Source organism: Prionailurus viverrinus, chromosome E3, assembly GCF_022837055.1.
Source record: "Prionailurus viverrinus isolate Anna chromosome E3, UM_Priviv_1.0, whole genome shotgun sequence".
Lineage (NCBI taxonomy): Eukaryota > Metazoa > Chordata > Mammalia > Carnivora > Felidae > Prionailurus > Prionailurus viverrinus.
In genome coordinates this window covers 18,005,599-18,021,926 of record NC_062576.1, presented here as the reverse complement: position 1 = coordinate 18,021,926, position 16,328 = coordinate 18,005,599, and the positions used below count along the sequence as shown (strand labels likewise).

The 16,328-nt window shown below is 52.6% G+C and overlaps 1 protein-coding gene across 5 annotated transcripts in view; it reads left to right on the top strand.

Moving 5' to 3' along the window:
• ITGAL (integrin subunit alpha L) overlaps window positions 1-10,975 on the top strand; it is a 49,892-nt gene extending 38,917 nt beyond the window's left edge. For all 5 annotated transcript variants that reach the window (XM_047837879.1, XM_047837880.1, XM_047837882.1 and 2 more), the window contains 7 exons: window positions 1,480-1,555; window positions 5,991-6,131; window positions 6,372-6,428; window positions 6,523-6,621; window positions 7,036-7,131; window positions 7,859-7,969; window positions 9,588-10,975. In XM_047837879.1, the coding sequence (XP_047693835.1) occupies window positions 1,480-1,555; window positions 5,991-6,131; window positions 6,372-6,428; window positions 6,523-6,621; window positions 7,036-7,131; window positions 7,859-7,969; window positions 9,588-9,761 (754 nt within the window). In that variant the 3' untranslated portion in view covers window positions 9,762-10,975. The remainder of the gene's footprint in view (window positions 1-1,479; window positions 1,556-5,990; window positions 6,132-6,371; window positions 6,429-6,522; window positions 6,622-7,035; window positions 7,132-7,858; window positions 7,970-9,587) is intronic.
• Window positions 10,976-16,328: the final 5,353 nt, after the last annotated feature.

Below are 16,328 nucleotides of genomic sequence, written 5' to 3'. Positions count from 1 at the left end.
GCCCTCTCTCAAAGCCCCCTCCTTCTCTAGGGCCCCCCCACCAGGAGTAATTAGAACTGATTCCAGCCACAACCCTGATGGTTTTCAACACCCACAAGAGTGGAGGCCCTTTAAGAGTTCTGAGTCAGATCAGCGGTTTACTGATGGGAGAAAAGGCACAGCGAGTGCTGACCTTATGTCAGATGCTGTGCCGGCTGCGCTGTGCAGCTGGGGCTCCCCCCCCACCAAGCTTTCAACACTTTCAACGCGTCATGAGGCAGCCACGCCTCTCTCCACTTTACTGATGAACAAACAGGATCATCAGAGAAGGGAGGAGCTCATCCAGAGGCGTACAGCTAGGAAGCACTGATGAAGCCTCTGAACTTGGGTCTGTCCAACTCCAAAACCCTGTGCTGGATGCCCTCCCATCCTGGGGGGTCAGACATGCTGGAAGAGATTAGGACAAGGTGTTCACAGTGGCTCTTGCCCACAGAGAACTCCTAGTCCGGTAGGAGAGGCCAAGCTCGTATGCACACAGAGTCAGTGAGTCTCAGGAGGTTATATATAACAGGAGTGACCCATGGGGATCACTAGTTGGATTTTCTCATTTACAGAAAAGAGGACGAAGCCAGAAAAGCAGAGGAACTTTCTCAGGTTGGCTCAGTGAGAAGGACAGGGACAGTGACCGAGCCAACGTCTCTGGTGCTTTGAACATAAATGCCAAACACAATGATACTGTCTGAAGTGTCGTGTGAAATTAGAGCCAGGAAAGATGATGTGGGTTGAGGAGAGATGGAAGGGTTCATGGAGGAGGTAGGGGCTTGAACTGGAGTCTGGAGAATGAGGGTTTCAGATAAGGGCCAAGGAGGAGGAAGGATGGTCCAGCAGGAAGAAGAGCCCAGGCAAAGGAAGCAGCAAGCAGTGGGGTGGATTTGAGGAGTAGGGAGTGTGCAGGCTCAGGGGACGGCAGGTATGCGTGGGGCCTGGTGAGCAGGCAGGCTGGGAAGTGGGCAGGCCTGGACATGGGAGGCTTTGGACCCGACCCTTTTGGGCAGCAGGGAGCCAGTGGCAGATTCTGAGTAGGTGGGTGGCAGGATCAGACAGTGACGTAAGAAGGTCCCTGGAAGGATGGGGTGGAGAGGAAGCCAGAGGCTGTGCTGTTATGCAGGAGATGAAGAACCCAGAGGACAGTGGAGACCCTCAAGGGGGGCGGGGAACCCCATGGAGCAGGGAGAATGCAGCTCCAAAGGTACATCCACCTGGGTTCCGGCCCCGTCCCGCTGCCTCAGGATGCGGGGCAACAGACTGACCCCTCCCACCAGCCTTACTTTCCCAAGGGAAACAGCAGAATGCTGGAAGGGTCACGGGGGGTCATGCCTATGAGAGCACTAGCCCAAGGCCTGGTAGCGCAGAGGCTTCCCCTGGCCCGGGGCCCCTGCTTTTCTGGAAACGGGGCTGTCGACATCTCCACTTTCTACTTCTGCTCTTCTCTCTCCACAGCCAGGAAAACTCCACACTGTATGTCAACTTCACCCCCAAGGGTCCCAAGATCCGCCATGCCAAACACATCTACGAGGTAGGAGCCCCCGTGTGAAAAGGCCCTTCTGGGCCACACATTTGTCAGCCCCACCCTGGGGACCGAGGCTGCAGAGACCAGCGGGACACGGCCCGATCCTCAGCAAACCCAGCGCCCTCCACCTCATCCCGTGATCCTTCCGGTAGAGCCTCACACGCTTCCGGTAGCCACACACTCAGCAGCTCCTTTCCACCGCCACCCGGATGGATGGTCTGTGGGATCGCAGCACTTGGGAGAAGCGCTCTGAGAGAGAACCTAGTTTTTCATTCCCCCGTTTAATGAGCCACTGTTCTAGTTTAGATACTTTGCTAGGTGCTGGGGCAGCCATAAGTAAATCGGAGCCCCTGACCGCTCACCCAACCCAAGTTCTGGGCCTGGTGCTTTATATATGCGACCCCCCTGTGATCTTCCACCAACCCGTGAGGAAGAGGCGTTGCCACTCGCATTTTACGGATGAGAAATCCTACAGCACAGAGAGGTCAAGTAACTTGCCAGGTTACACAGCTCATAAGGAGGAAAGGTCAGATTCGAGCACATGTTTGAATGCCCAAATCCATGTGTTTAACCTCTAAGTTAACGATGTGTCGCTTCTCACGCCATATGCTTGGTGCCGTGATAACATCTTTGTTGTGGTAACAAAGAAGAGGGAGGCCAGCCGCTGAGTCTAAAGCTCAAGGACTCTAAGGAGGAGTAGGCATTGACCAAGCCAAGAACATTCTTGTTTTTCTGGGGAGGAAACTGAGGCCCCAAAGAGAAACTGTCTCACCCAAGGCCGCACTGGTATCAGGGCAGGCTGGAGCAGGAACCCAGCAGGAAAGGGACCCCAGGCAGGTAGCCCCCTTAGAACAGAGGCTGCAGTCATGTCACCTGGATATGACAATGGAGGAGCGTGGCCCTCAGGGAGGTCAGATGCCCGTTTGCATTGAGAATGGCCAGTTGAGTTGGTTTCTAGTGCTGCTCAGCGGGATGGCTCTGGGTTCCCTACGGAGGTGGGCAGACCAGTCCTTTTACCACCAGAATAGTGGGAAAGACTTGGACAGGCTTGGATCCAAACCCCAACTCTACCACTCGAGCTCTGTGTGACCTTGGGCCAAGGGCTTGACTATCCATGCCTCTGTTCCCCGCTGTGACAAATGGCGTTTGGAACGAGAACTTCCAGGTGTCGTGAGGTTTAAGTGGGTTGCTTACTCCTCATGGAGTGCTTGGCGTGATGCCCAGGAAGTGGAGGTCGTTAATAGCTGAGGCAGGTGTTGGGCTGTGGCCTTGACATTCCCAAGCTACTGTGGAAGCCTGCTTCCATTCTTGTGCCATTCCACAGGGAGCCATCTCAAACCCTTTGAGCTCCCCTCACACATACACACACCCCATTTATCTCTCTGTCGGGGCTAGATGCCTCTGTCCACCTCACCACCCTCAGCATCTTAAACTCTGCATTTGGCTCCCTGACGCCTGACCCACCACGCAGCCCCTCTTGGCACTCTTGCCAAAGCCCCTAACGGTCTCTGTTTTAACTACAACCCAACATGACATGGGACGTTGGTGATCACTCCCTCTTTTTTTCTTACTGTTTGTTTATTTTTGAGAGAGAAGGAGAGAGTGTGGGAGAGGGGCGGAGAGAGAGAGAATCCCAGGCAGACTGCACTAACAGCAGAGAGCCCGATGTGGGCTCAAACTCACAAACTATGAGATCGTGACCTGAGCCAAAGTCAGAGGCTTAATCGTCTGAACCACCCAGGCACCCCGGGGATCATTCTCTCTTGCCTGAAGCTGTCCCATTAGGCCCTTTTTGCCACCAGGAGGTCAGCTCAGGTTTATAGTAAACTGGACAGGCATGGCAATCCAGTGAGAGCTTGACAGCTGGGCCACGGGGTCTTCTTCCTCATGGTCTCCCTCTCCCCTGGCTGGTTAGGAGCATAGGCCTCAGCCAGACCTGAAGTCTTTCTGAAGCTCTGCCATGTAAAGCTGTGTGGCCTTGGGCAGTTTACTTAACCTCTCTGAGTGTCAGGTTTTCAATCTGTAAAATGGGGACGCTAATAGCATCTACTGTATGGGGTCGTTATAAGGAGCAAATAAGAAAAGGCTTGTTAAGTGTCCTGCGTAGCCCTTGACCCACGAGGGACCAGTCAACCGTGGTTGCTGTCGGCATTGTCGTCATCACCGTCATCCAAGGAAGGCGATAGAGCGCGCCAGTTCCAGCCTCTGGAGTCCCAGCCTAGGCTAAAATGCCAGCTCTACTATTAACACCACTGTATAATTTTAGAAGATTTTCCTTTTTCCAGAAAGATGCCCTGTCCCCTTTTGCAGTCACTCTTCGCCCCACGCTCCCCCAGCTCCCGGCAACCACAACTTTAGTCTCTGTCCATAGATTGGCCTGTTCTGGGTATTATGTGGAGGAGGAATCATACAGTATGTGGTCTTTTTTTTTTTTTAATTTTTCTTAACGTTTGTTTATTTTTGAGAGACAGAGCATGAGCAGGGGAGGGACAGAGAGAGAGGGAGACACAGAATCTGAAGCCCGCTCCAGGCTCTGAGCTGTCAGCACAGAGCCCGACACGGGGCTCGAACCCACGAACCGTGAGATCATGACCTGAGCTGAAGTCAGTTGCTTAACCGACTGAGCCACCCAGGCGCCCCCATTATGTGGTCTTTGGTGACTGGCTTCTTTCAGTTAGCAGAGTGTTTTCGAGGTTCATCCACATTGGAGCGTGTGTCAGTATTTCATTCATTTTTATTGCCAGATAATATTCCAGGGCAAGGTAGGCCGCGTTTGATTTATCCACGCATCAACCGGTGGATATCTGGGTGGCTTCCACTTTTTGGCTATTACAGACAACGCTGCTTGAACGTTCCTGTACAAGTTTTGATGCAGACGTGTTTCATAAACTCTTGGATATACACCTAGGAGAGCAGTGGTTCCTCTTGATGCTTTGTCTTAACATGTTCTAAACCAAATGTATCATTTTCTCCTAAGCCAGCGTCACCTCTGGTTTGCTGAGAATCCCTCGAAGGCACCCTTTCCCTCAAGCAAAACTTCCAAGCCTGGGGGAATTTCTCCCTCCTCTGTGCCTGGGGCCCCTGCCTCTTCAGCTTCCGTTCTGTATTCTCTTCTCTATTTTGCCCCCGCTACTGCTCGGGCTCAGATCCTCGTCTTCTTGCAACTGGACTGTTGGCACAGGCTCCCAGCGTGGACCTCAACCTGCCTTTCCCACTCCTTTCCATTCTGAGCCTGCAGTGAGTGAGTCTCCCTGCCTGCCATGACTCCCCATTGCCTAGCCGAGGGTCCCCTGATCTCTCACCCTTAGTCTTTCCGGGCACACTGTCTCATCCCGAGTCTCCTTTCCAGACGTACCTCCTATCTCTGTCCCCAGGCACCGCACCTCCAGCCGCATCATACTCCCCTGGAGCTGCCCTAACTGCTACATTTTCTCTCTTTGGATGCCCTTCTCTGTCTTTATCCGTTTGACTCCTCTCTACCTTTCACAGTTAAATTCAAACGCTGCCTCTGACATTAGGCCTTTTCAATTTAATTTGAATGATATTTTTCAAGTGTCCACAAATGTTTGTTGAGTGAATAAATGATAGAACCTCTCAAACTGGACATCTGATTCCCTGCTTGACCTCCCTGGGACGTTCACTGGTGCTATTTCTGTGTCACTTTCTTGTCCATATCTGGGTCTTCCAGCCTTAGCACAGATAGCTCTTTCTTTTTTTTTTTAAGTTTGTCTATTGATTTTGAGAGAGAGAGAGAGAGAGAGCGCATGAGTTGGGGAGGGGCAGAGAGAGAGGGGAGAGAATCCCAAGCAGACTCTGTACTGTGCAGTGGAGCCTGACATGGGGCTCGATCCCATGAGCCACAGAATCACGACCTGAGCCAAAACCAAGAGTCAGACGCTTAACCGCCTGAGCCACCCAGGCACCCCGGCTCTTTCATATAAAAGGTACTCAGGAAATGTTTCTTAAACCAAGGCCCTTGGCAAAAGGAGGCTTTCCAACCTGCATCGTGCGAATAATTTTTGCATCTATCCTTGTTAAATGTCATTCATTCAAAAAATGACTTTTTTGGAGGCCTGCTATGCTAGGTAGGGTGTCAAGCAGCAGGGAATTGCAAGCGAAATAAGCCACAGCTGCTGCCCTCAGGAAGCACGCAGTCTAGTGGAGATACACACAGGGGGGAGCCGCCCTGCCGCTGAGGGGATCAGCCAGACCTTCAAAAATGATATTGGAGCAGTACGTTGCTGGATGTGCAAGGGTCTGCCCCGCAGGAGAAAGCACGGAGGCACCCGTAGCCCACGCTGTAAGGCTTTGAGGACAGGGGCCGGGTGAAGCCCGACAGAGCATGGCTTCTCAGGGCTCAGCCCGTGAGAATGGCATCTGGAGTGGCAGTTGGGGGGCGGCTGGCATTTAGGGCTCTGCAGCCCCTCGTCCTCTGTCCTAGGTGAGGATTCAGCCTTCTCCCTATGACCACAACGTGCCCCCCCTGGAGGCCTTGGTCGGGGTACCAGAGTCACACAGCAAGGGGCCCATCAAACACGAGTGGACTGTGCAGATCCTGCCCAGAGGAGGGCAACACACCCAGGTCTGTGGCGGGGAGCTCCTAAAGGGGGACGGATGTGTAGGGTGTGAGGGTGGACGAATCCCGTTGGGCTCAGTGAGTTCTGAATCCACCAAGAGCCAGTGGGACTGAACTGTGGGAGATGCCACACCCCAGGAGGCTGGGGGAGGGCAGGGGCGGGGGGGGGGGGGGGGGGGGGAAAGCCAGGTTCTTAAGGGGCCGGCGTCCTCTCTCTGCTCTGGACTAACTGAAGACCATTCCTAGGATCCTTCTGTGACCTGCCACCGTGAGGATCCGGAGACGCTGCCCACTGTGGCTGAGGTACAGGGGCACGGGCTCAGAGGTTGGGGCCGGGGCTGGCAGAGTGTAGTTGGGAAGACGGGCCTCTGACCGCTGCTCTCTCTATTCCTGGCAGCCTTGTTTGCCCAAAGCCAAGTTCCGCTGCCCACTTACGTTCAAGCAGGAGATCCTCGTCCAAGTGATCGGGACAATGGAGCTGGTGGAGGAGATCAAGGTAGCACCCGCTGGCCGCAGACACCATGGTCCAGGGGGTGTGGGGGGACCTCGACGGCTCAAGGGTGGGCTTCCTCACCACCTGGTCTTCCTGCCTTTTTCTTTACTACCTTGATGGAAAGCCCCGATATTTACATAGTGGCGGATGAAAGAGAACCATGATTTGTTTGAAACTTGCCGGGCTGTGTTCACGGGCCTGCGGGTGGTTCTTCTGGGTTCTCCGTAGGAAAACTTTCCTTCCAGCCGCGGGGAGCGGTCCGTGAGGACGCTATGGTAGAGAGCACGGCGGCCGTGGCACACCCCACTGGGTCCCGTGCTCCTCAGCTTCTCCACGCTGAGTCGAGGTGGGGTGCGGACGTCGGTGGGTCCCGGCCCTTGTTCACCCTGGCCTGACCCCTCCCCCACCCTCCCACAGGCCTCCTCCATGCTCAGCCTCTGTAGCTCTCTCTCCATCTCCTTCAACAGCAGCAAGCACTTCCACCTGTATGACGACAGTGCCTCCCTGGCCCAGGTATGTCTCTGCCTCCTCAGAAGCCCCGGCAGCAGAGGTCAGCAGGGGCATCTGAGGAGCCCCAGGGTCGAGCTAGAAGAGCTAGAGCCAGAAGGGGGACAGCCACGTGGGAGGTCCGGGCTCGGCACAGGGAAGAGCTTCCCGGCCATCAGAGCCGTCAGCCTTGGCGTGGGCCTTGGTGGATGCCCGGGGCTCCCCACCACCACTGGTGGCCAAGCAGCCCCCGAGGTCACCTGTCTGAGATGTGTCGGGCGGAGGTCAACTTGCGGGCAGCTCAGCCAGGGTACCCACCCCATACCCACTCTGTGCATGACGGGAAAGCGCTCCAAGCAGCGTGGGTCGCGAGCGCGGGGGCCCAGGCCACCCAGTTGAGCGGGTGGGCGAGGCAGGTTGAAGAGCAGGAAGCTCAGAGCAGCAGAAGGGACGCTGCGGCTAACAAGGTGAGCGTAAGCCAGATTCTGGAGGCTTTGCACGCTGAGCTGAGATTCTGGCATTTTATCCTGGGACGAAGGGAAGCCATTTAAGCACTGAAGGTGGGTCATGTGCAGCTTCGCCAGTTCACTCCGGTGGCCGCACAGGGGTTCACGCTGGAGGGAAGTGTCTGGGCCAGAGCCTGGTAGTGTCAGGAAGCAACCCTGACCAGAAGTTGCTAAGGCCTAGCCCTTCACAAGAATATTAAAGGTGGAAAAGCCTTCTTCCTACGGTCCCCTTTCCCCCCCTCCTCCAGGTCATCATGAAGGTGGACATCGTATATGAGAAGGACATGCTCTACGTCTACGTGCTGAGCAGCACTGGGGGACTATTGTTGTTCCTGGTGATTCTCGGGGTACTCTACAAGGTGGGAGCTTCTGGGAGTAATGGGCATGACTGAGACAGCCAGGCTAGGGAAAGGGCAGAAAATACCAAGATCAGGGAGCGTTAAAGCTAAAAGCGTCCTCAGCCTACTCCCTCCTTCTGTAGTTAGAACTCCTGAGGCCCAAAGAGCAAGTGAGACTTTCCCCCAGCCTCTACTAGGCACTGGCAGAGCCAGGACTGGGTACCTAGGGAAGGAGGGTTTTCCCACGTATCATGGGCCAGGCAGTGGGACACAGGGGCACGTACCACAGACATTGCCTTCGGGGAGCTCACAGTCTAACGGGGGAGGCAGACAGGAACACACCTGCTAAGGGCCCCACTCAGGGGCCTGGGTGCTGGAGCCTCACTTAGGCTGGGGGAGTCCGGGAAGCCCTCCCAGGAGAGGAGGCATTTGAGTTGGGATTTGAAGAAGGAACAGGCAGGTGAATAGTGCCGGAGGGCAGCTGTTCCACATGAAAACCTCAAATAGTCCAGAAAACAACACAGAAAATCAATTTCTCCCTGTTGCACCCCGCAGAGGGGTGTCATTAGCAACCATTTTGTTTCTATTCTTCCAGGGTCTAATTTTGTTGTTTAAACATACGTATATGTATGAGCATGAAAGAGAAAAAGAGAGAAGTCAGTGTCTATGTATATGTGTAGAAAACACAAATGGAATAATACCATATATACTGCTTGGGAGCTTATATTTCCCACTGGATATTATATCCTGATGTCTCTGTGTGTGTTGCACAATCAGATCTGCCTCTTGCGTTTTCACTTGGCTGGTTTGCTGTCTGGATGCCCCACCTTTTTTTTTTTTAATTTTTTAATGTTTATTATTATTTTTTTAATTTTTTTAAACGTTTATTTATTTTTGAGAGTGAGAGAGACAGAGCATGAGCAGGGGAGGGGCAGAGAGAGAGAGACACACACACACACACACACAGAATCCGAAGCAGGCTTCAGACTCCGAGCTGTCAGCACGGAGCCCGACGCGGGGCTCGAACTCACAAGCCGTGAGATCATGACCTGACCGAAGTCAGCCGCTTAACCGACTGAGCCACCCAGGCGCCCCAAATGTCTGCTCTTGATTTCGGCTCAGGTCATGATCTCATGATTCATATGATGGAGCCCCTCGTCGGGCTTTGCACTGATGACACAGAGCCTGCTTGGGATTCTCTCTCTCTCCCCTCTCTCTGCTCCTCCCCCACCCCACTCATGCTTTCTCTCTCTCTCTGTCTCAAAATAAACAAACATTAAAAAAAAAATTAATTCCTGGAGCTGGAATGGCTGAGCCAAAGAACATATATGTTTTGACCTTTCAACAGAGAGCAGGCTCTCGCTAATAGTATCACTGGATATGGTCAAATCGCCCACCTAAAATATTGCTCCATGAAATTTTGATGAGCCTAAAGAACGCACTATTAAACGTACAGCTTTTTAACATATAGCCAGGAGCTGGGTGTGGCAGAGACCCCCGTCCTGTCCCTGGGGCAGATACCACGCGTCGGTGGCATGTGTGACTCATTAACATTAAGGGTGCTTTCATGTTTTGCCGAGGCTGACTCGTCCAGAGTGTTCCATGGACTGTGGCTCACTCAATTTTTGTCTTCCTACAGCTCGGCTTCTTCAAACGGAATCTGAAGGAGAAGATGGAGGCTACCGTAGAAGCTTCGAATGGAATCCCTAGAGAAGACTCTGGACAACCAGAGCCCAAGGAAGAGGGTGGGGATCCGGGCTGCCTGGAGCCCCTCCAGGAGGAGGAGACCCAGGATGGAAATGACAAAGACTGAGGCCCAGGCCCGATGCAGAGGGCCCAGGACTGGACTCGGGAGGCCTGGTACCACTCTGCCTCTACCTGTGTTTCACTGCGTGTCTTCGGGCAAGCCACTGCCCCCACCCAGGCCCCAGTTTCGCTGTCTGGCACGTGGAGCTCACTCCTGCCGGCCTGCTTTGCAGGTTCATGGTGAGGGATGGGCCAGGAAGGCTGCGGAGGCGAGGCCTTGTAATTCTCGGCTGGTCCTGGCTTCCCCCAGTCCTTCTTAGTATCCTCCCCTGGAAGAGACTGATCTAAATTTGGAAAAAACTGTCATCTCAGGACCTAGTGACCCTCCCGGCCCTCACACCCACCTGCCCTTGGACGTCCTCAGAGGCCCCAGACTCCCAGAACCTCGTCCTTCACTCTCCCCTGCCTGGAGTCCGGTCAGCTTTCCAGTCTGCCACCAGAGAGCAAAGCCAGAGAGCAAATCCGATCTGTGTCACTACATGGCCGCTGCAAACCCCCTGCTCTTTGGCTACAGACCAAGTTCCTTAATACGCCTTCCACGATCTGCGAAATAGCCTTAACATGCCCGTGCAGAATTGGGCCCCTGTTGCCTTCCTGGCCTCCTCCAGAGACTCCCCGCCTCCCTTTCTAAGCTCCGATTACACCAGTCTTTCTCGCTAGCCAGGCTCCTTCCTGTCTCACCGCCTTCACCCAGACTGCTCCCTCTGCCTGGAACATTCCTCCGCAGCCCTTTTCCTGGCTGGCTCTCTCAGCCTTCAGATCTCAGCTGGAGTACAACTGCCTCAGGGCCGCCCCAACCCCTACCCAGGTGGGTTCCCGTGTTACATTTGCCCCTCACAGTACAGCTCACACTGTTACTTAATATTTGTCTCTCAAATTAAACATCGAACTCCGAGAGGGTAGGGACCATACCTGTCATGTTCACCTTGGGATCCCTTGGTGACATCACAGAGCCAGACCCAGTAGGCGCTTGCACAATTTCACTGAACCTAGCGCCTGTGAAAAGATCGAGAAAGTGTTTCGGATGGGCCCCTGGCGTCTCCACCCTTCAAGGTCTTCCCCAGGCTCCTGCCTCCTTGCTCCCAGCCCCCACCAGGACTCCATCCCACCCCGCTGCGGCCCCCACTGGGAGGCTGTGAGCTCAAGGGAGCAGGCCACGGCTGTCCACCTGGCTCACGGTGCCTGCATATGTGTACCCAATAAATGTGAAAATCTGTCCAATTGTGCGATGTTTTCATGCCGGTGCACATTCTGGCCCTGACAATTCATTTAGGTGTGAGAATAGGCCCTCCCTGGTTTTGTTTTGGTTTTTTTTAAGCAACAATTGGTAGAGCCTGACCCCGAGGCCCGCAGCATTTGGAGGGATGGGGGCTCATCACTGCTACCCTCTTGTGGTCAGTAGGATGGGGGCGCGGGGGTGGGGTGGGGCGGCATACGGAGTAATTCTGAAGCCAGCTCTGGGTCCAACAATGGGAGCTGAGAAGCAACATTTGGCCTTCCAAGCAGTGACCTTTGATGGCTCCCTTCTGCCTGCAGGAGAGTAAGCGAACATTCTTGAGCCCACAAGGCCCAGAGCAGTCTTTCAAAGCCTGCCTGCCTCTTCAGCTTCGTCAGCACCCTTCTGGTCCAGCCCCATGGTTCCTCATAGGGAAGACCTGAGAAAGGAAGAAGTGAGGCCCGTGTCCCAGGGAAGGCAAAACTGCTAAAAAGACATGAGATTATCTCTAGGTCTCGAGAAGCCTACCGGCTTCTACTGATTCTTGAGAGCTTTGTGTCAGGCCCTGTTCTGTGCCCTGAGGGCCTGGTGATGAAAACCAGGGAGAAGTCCCTGCCCTCAGGAAGCGTCGCCCCACTGGGAAAACAGTTATAAGGTAGAAATGTGGGGCGCCTGGGTGGCTCAGTCGGTTGGCCGTCCGACCTCAGGTCATGATCTCACGGTTTGTGGGTTCAAGCCCCGCGTCGGGCTCTCAGCTGACAGCTTGGAGCCTGGGGCCTGCTTCGGATTCTGTGTCTCCCTCTCTCTCTCTGCCCCTCCCCCACTTGTGCTCTGTCTCTCTGTGTCTATCAAAAATAAATAAACGTAAAAAATTAAAATAAAGTAGAAATGTGATTCCAGGTGGTGAGGGTGTTGTGAAGAAAAGCAGGATAGCAGGTTAGAGAGTGATGGAGAGGATCCTCTCACCTCAGTGATACTCTGACACACAAACAACAAGTAAATATTTTCACTAAGGTTGGAAACAAGAAAATCTGGGAGGTTCACGTCAGGAACAGACCTGCCCTTGTCATGCCCAGGAATCTATATCCCAACTTGCTTAACAGCTCCTGTCCTCAAATACCTATGTGTCCTTCCCTGCCTCTGTGCCTTTGCACATGCTGTTCCCCTTGCCCAGTCCCACCTCTTCTCTATTCTTTAAAATCCTACTGAGCCTGACTGGCTCAGTCGGTACAGCATGCAACTCTTGATTTTGGTGTTGTGAGTTCGAGCCCCATGTTGGGTGTAGAGATTACTTAAAAGTAAAATATTTTTAGGGGCGCCTGGGTGGCTCAGTCAGTTGAGCGTCCGACTTTAGCTTGCGTCGTGATCTCACGGTCCGTGGGTTCGAGCCCCGCGTTGGGCTCTGTGCTGTCCGTTCGGAGCCTGGAGCCCGCTTCGGACTCTGTGTCTCCCTCTCTCTCTTCCCCTCCCCCACTCGTGCTCTGTCTCTATCAAAAAAATGAATAAATGTTTAAAAAATTAAAAATAAAATAGATAAAATGTTTTTAAAAAGTAAAAAATAAAACAAATAAAATCTTCCTACTTTGAAGCACTTCACAGCTTTTGTCATCCCCTCAGCTCCTGGACAAAATGACCCATTTAATCTCCGCTTTACATACCTCATTGGAACACATAACGCTGATTGTGTGGGCTCCTCGCTCGAGACTAGGAGGCTCTAAAAGGCAGGATTAAGGGGCGCCTGGGTGGCGCAGTCGGTTAAGCGTCCGACTTCAGCCAGGTCACGATCTCGCGGTCCCTGAGTTCGAGCCCCGCGTCAGGCTCTGGGCTGATGGCTCAGAGCCTGGAGCCTGTTTCTGATTCTGTGTCTCCCTCTCTCTCTGCCCTTCCCCCGTTCATGCTCTGTCTCTCTCTGTCCCAAAAATAAACATTGAAAAAATAAAAGGCAGGATTCAGTCTTCACTCACACGTGTGACCAACACTGACCCCTCACCAAGGCTGCCACAAGCGTTTGATTCAGTGGCCCTCACGTGTTTTGGTCTCAGAACCCTTTTATACTCTTAAAAATTAAAGATCCCCAAAGAGCTTTTGTTTATATGGGTTATATCTATCGGTGTTTATCCGATTAGAAATTAAAATGGAGAGGGGCGCCTGGGCGGCTTAGTCGGTTAAGCGTCCGACCTCAGGTCATGATCTCACAGTCTGTGAGTTCGAGCCCCGCATCCGACTCTGTGCTGACAGCTCAGAGCCTGGAGCCTGCTTCGGACTCTGTGTCTCCCTCTCTCTCTGCCCCTCCCCCACTCATGCTCTGTCTCTCTCTCTCTCTGTCTCTCTCAAAAATAAATGTTAAAAAAAATTTTTAAAGAAATTAAAAGGGAGAAAAATGTAAAAACATAAGGACACCCCAGCCCACGTTCCCCGCAAGCTGTCAGAATGATGACACATGTTATCACGTGTCATGCCGCCTCTAGAAAACACTGTACTCATGGCACAAAGTGAGAAAGTAGCATCTTGGTCTCCTTGGGAAAAGAGTCAAAACCTAGTCAGACCTAGGTTGGAGTCCGGACGCTGCTGCTTTGTAACTAAGCCGCGCAGGGCAAGTACCTAACCTCTCTGGGACTCATTTCTTCATCTGTAAAATGGGAATCATAGCTGCATAGACCTCAGAGCTGTTGTGAACGCGAAATAATACTGGCAAGCTGTTGCTAGCACCTAAGTGCTTGATAAAGGTGGTAGATACGAATGGTTTCGTTGCGGGGCGCCTGGCTGGCTCTGTTGGTGGGGCACGCGGCTCTTGATCTTGGAGTTGTGAGTTCAAGCTCCATACTGGACGTAGAGATTTTTTTTTTTAATTTTTTTTAATTTGACGTTTATTTATTTTTGAGACATAGAGAGACAGAGCATGAACGGGGAAGGGTCAGAGAGAGGGAGACACAGAATCCGAAACAGGTTCCAGGCTCCGAGCTGTCAGCACAGAGCCCGATGCGGGGCTTGAACTCACGGAGTGTGAGATCATGACCTGAGCCGAAGTCGGTCGCCCAACCGACTGAGCCACCCAGGCGCCCCAAGATTACTTTAAAAAAAATTTTTTTTTAACGTTTATTTATTTTTGAGACAGAGACAGAGCATAAACGGGAGAGGGGCAGAGAGAGAGGGAGACACAGAATCCGAAACAGGCTCCAGGCTCTGAGCCGTCAGCCCAGAGCCCGACGCGGGGCTCGAACTCATGGACCGCGAGATCGTGACCTGAGCCGAAGCCGGCCGCTTAACCGACTGAGCCACCCAGGCGCCCCGAGATTACTTTTTAAAACATGGTTTAGGGGCGCCTGGCTGGCTCAGTCGGTTAAGCATCCGACTCTTGATTTCAGCTCCAGGTCACGATCTCACCATTCAGTTCATTGGATCAAGCCCCGCTTTGGGCTCTGCCCTGACAATGCTGAGCCTGCTTGGGATTCTCTCTCTCTCCCTCTCTCTATGCTCCTCCCCTGCTCATGCATGCTCGCTCTCTCTCTCAAAATAAATAAACATTAAAATATAGTTTGATTGTACAGGATGATGTGGTAAAAGCGGCTCACTGGACTGCAGGTCAAACGACCTAGTATTGGAGTCCTAGTTCTCCACCGTGACCTTGGGAACGATGCGTGCCCTTTCTGGGCTTGGCCTGCCTCACCTGGGATCTGAAGGTACCTCAGGAGCTCTCATGGGGAAGAGAGGGGTAGGGGCGGAGCAGCTGAGTCTCCCCCGTCATTTGATCTGCTTTAATATATTAAAGTTCTGGAAATAGCATAGAGGCTACTTTATCAATGAACCGCGCCCGGGACCTCCCAGCTTTCAGTGGCCCACAAACACGTTTGGGAGTTGAAAAAGAAAATCAACTCCAAAATATGAAAATTAAATTGTATAACTGGAATAAATGTTAAAACAAATGTCTATAAATGTAATATGTCAGGTGGTCAAATGCAGTTCTATTTAACACATATAGGTACATATATGAAGTCTATCAAATGGGGGAGGTGGAATATTTCATTTAATATTTGAAGTTCTGTGTGGTAGGATGTCTGTACAAAAATGGGCATAAAGTTTACAAAGGTCTTTAAAAGACCAAGAGATGTTACTTGAAAAATAATGCCCCACTTCCAAAACTAAAACTTTAAAAAAAAAACACTAAACACAACCAAACTGCATTGAACCACATAATCTCTAAGTCTCCTTCTAAACCTTGGAGAACATAAGACGCTGAACTGAAATGTGCTTAGAGAAGTTATTTGCTTCTGACAAGTTATAAGGCCCTATAGACGGGCGTGGGGCTGGGGGTGAGGTGAGGATTCTGAGGCCCAAGAGCCCTCATAGAGCGAGGATTCCTCACCTGCCTATGTGGCCGAGCCACCGGGGGCCGATGGAGCCAGGCAGACGTGGTCTGAATGTCTCACTGCCTCTTATCCATGCAGTGACTTTGAGCAGCTCTGCAAACTCATTTTCCTCATGTGTGAAAAAAGAATGAAAGAGCCTGTCCTACTCAACTAAGGTAAAGGCAGGCTACGCCCCAGGAGCTCCCAGGCTCACCCACAGCACCAACTCCTCATCCTTTCCTAAGAGCCAAGTGTTAGGAGGGCTGAGGCTTAGGAAAGAAAAGTAGGCTAAAGGTGGGGTGGGAGCAAGGTGACCCCCATAGGTCTAGGGGTTCCCCAAAACAGGCAGAGCTGTAGCAAATCAGGCACAGCTTGGGGAGTGGGTCTTTTTTTTTTTTTTTTTTTTTTTTCAGTTTATTTTGAGAGAGAGAGGGCAGGGGAGTGGCAGAGTGAGAAAGAGGGAGAGAATCGCAAGCAGGCTCCACACTGTCAGCTCAGAGCCCGACACTCTATCTCACAAACCGAGAGATCACGAACTGAGCCAAATCCAGAGTCCCACACTTAACTGACTGAGCCAGCCAGGTGCCCCAGGTGGGTGGGTTTTAAAGGCTAGACTTGTCCAATCCTCACGCTTGGTCCCACACGTGCCCCCTACAGGTGGGGTCGGAACTGCACACACTCCCTGCAGTTCTGGTGACTCAGGGTCCGCCCAAAGTGATGGTTAGAGGTTCCCGCTGGGGAGAGGAGAGAGCGATGGAGATGGAACCCAGGCTCTAGGCCTGGATATGAGAACAGGGTCTGTTCTCTGGTCCAAGGACAGACCAGACCCTCTGTTTGGTACGAGGGATATCCCACAAAGTTGAAAGCTTTCTCGCACCTCCCACACTGAGTCCCCTCCGTGTGCAGGATTCAAAGCATGAGACATGAACTTGGGAAGATATGGGAAGGTCATGTCTCTGGGGCATCGGATTATAAGATTCTCGTGACACGTGGAACATAAAAGCACTTCCCA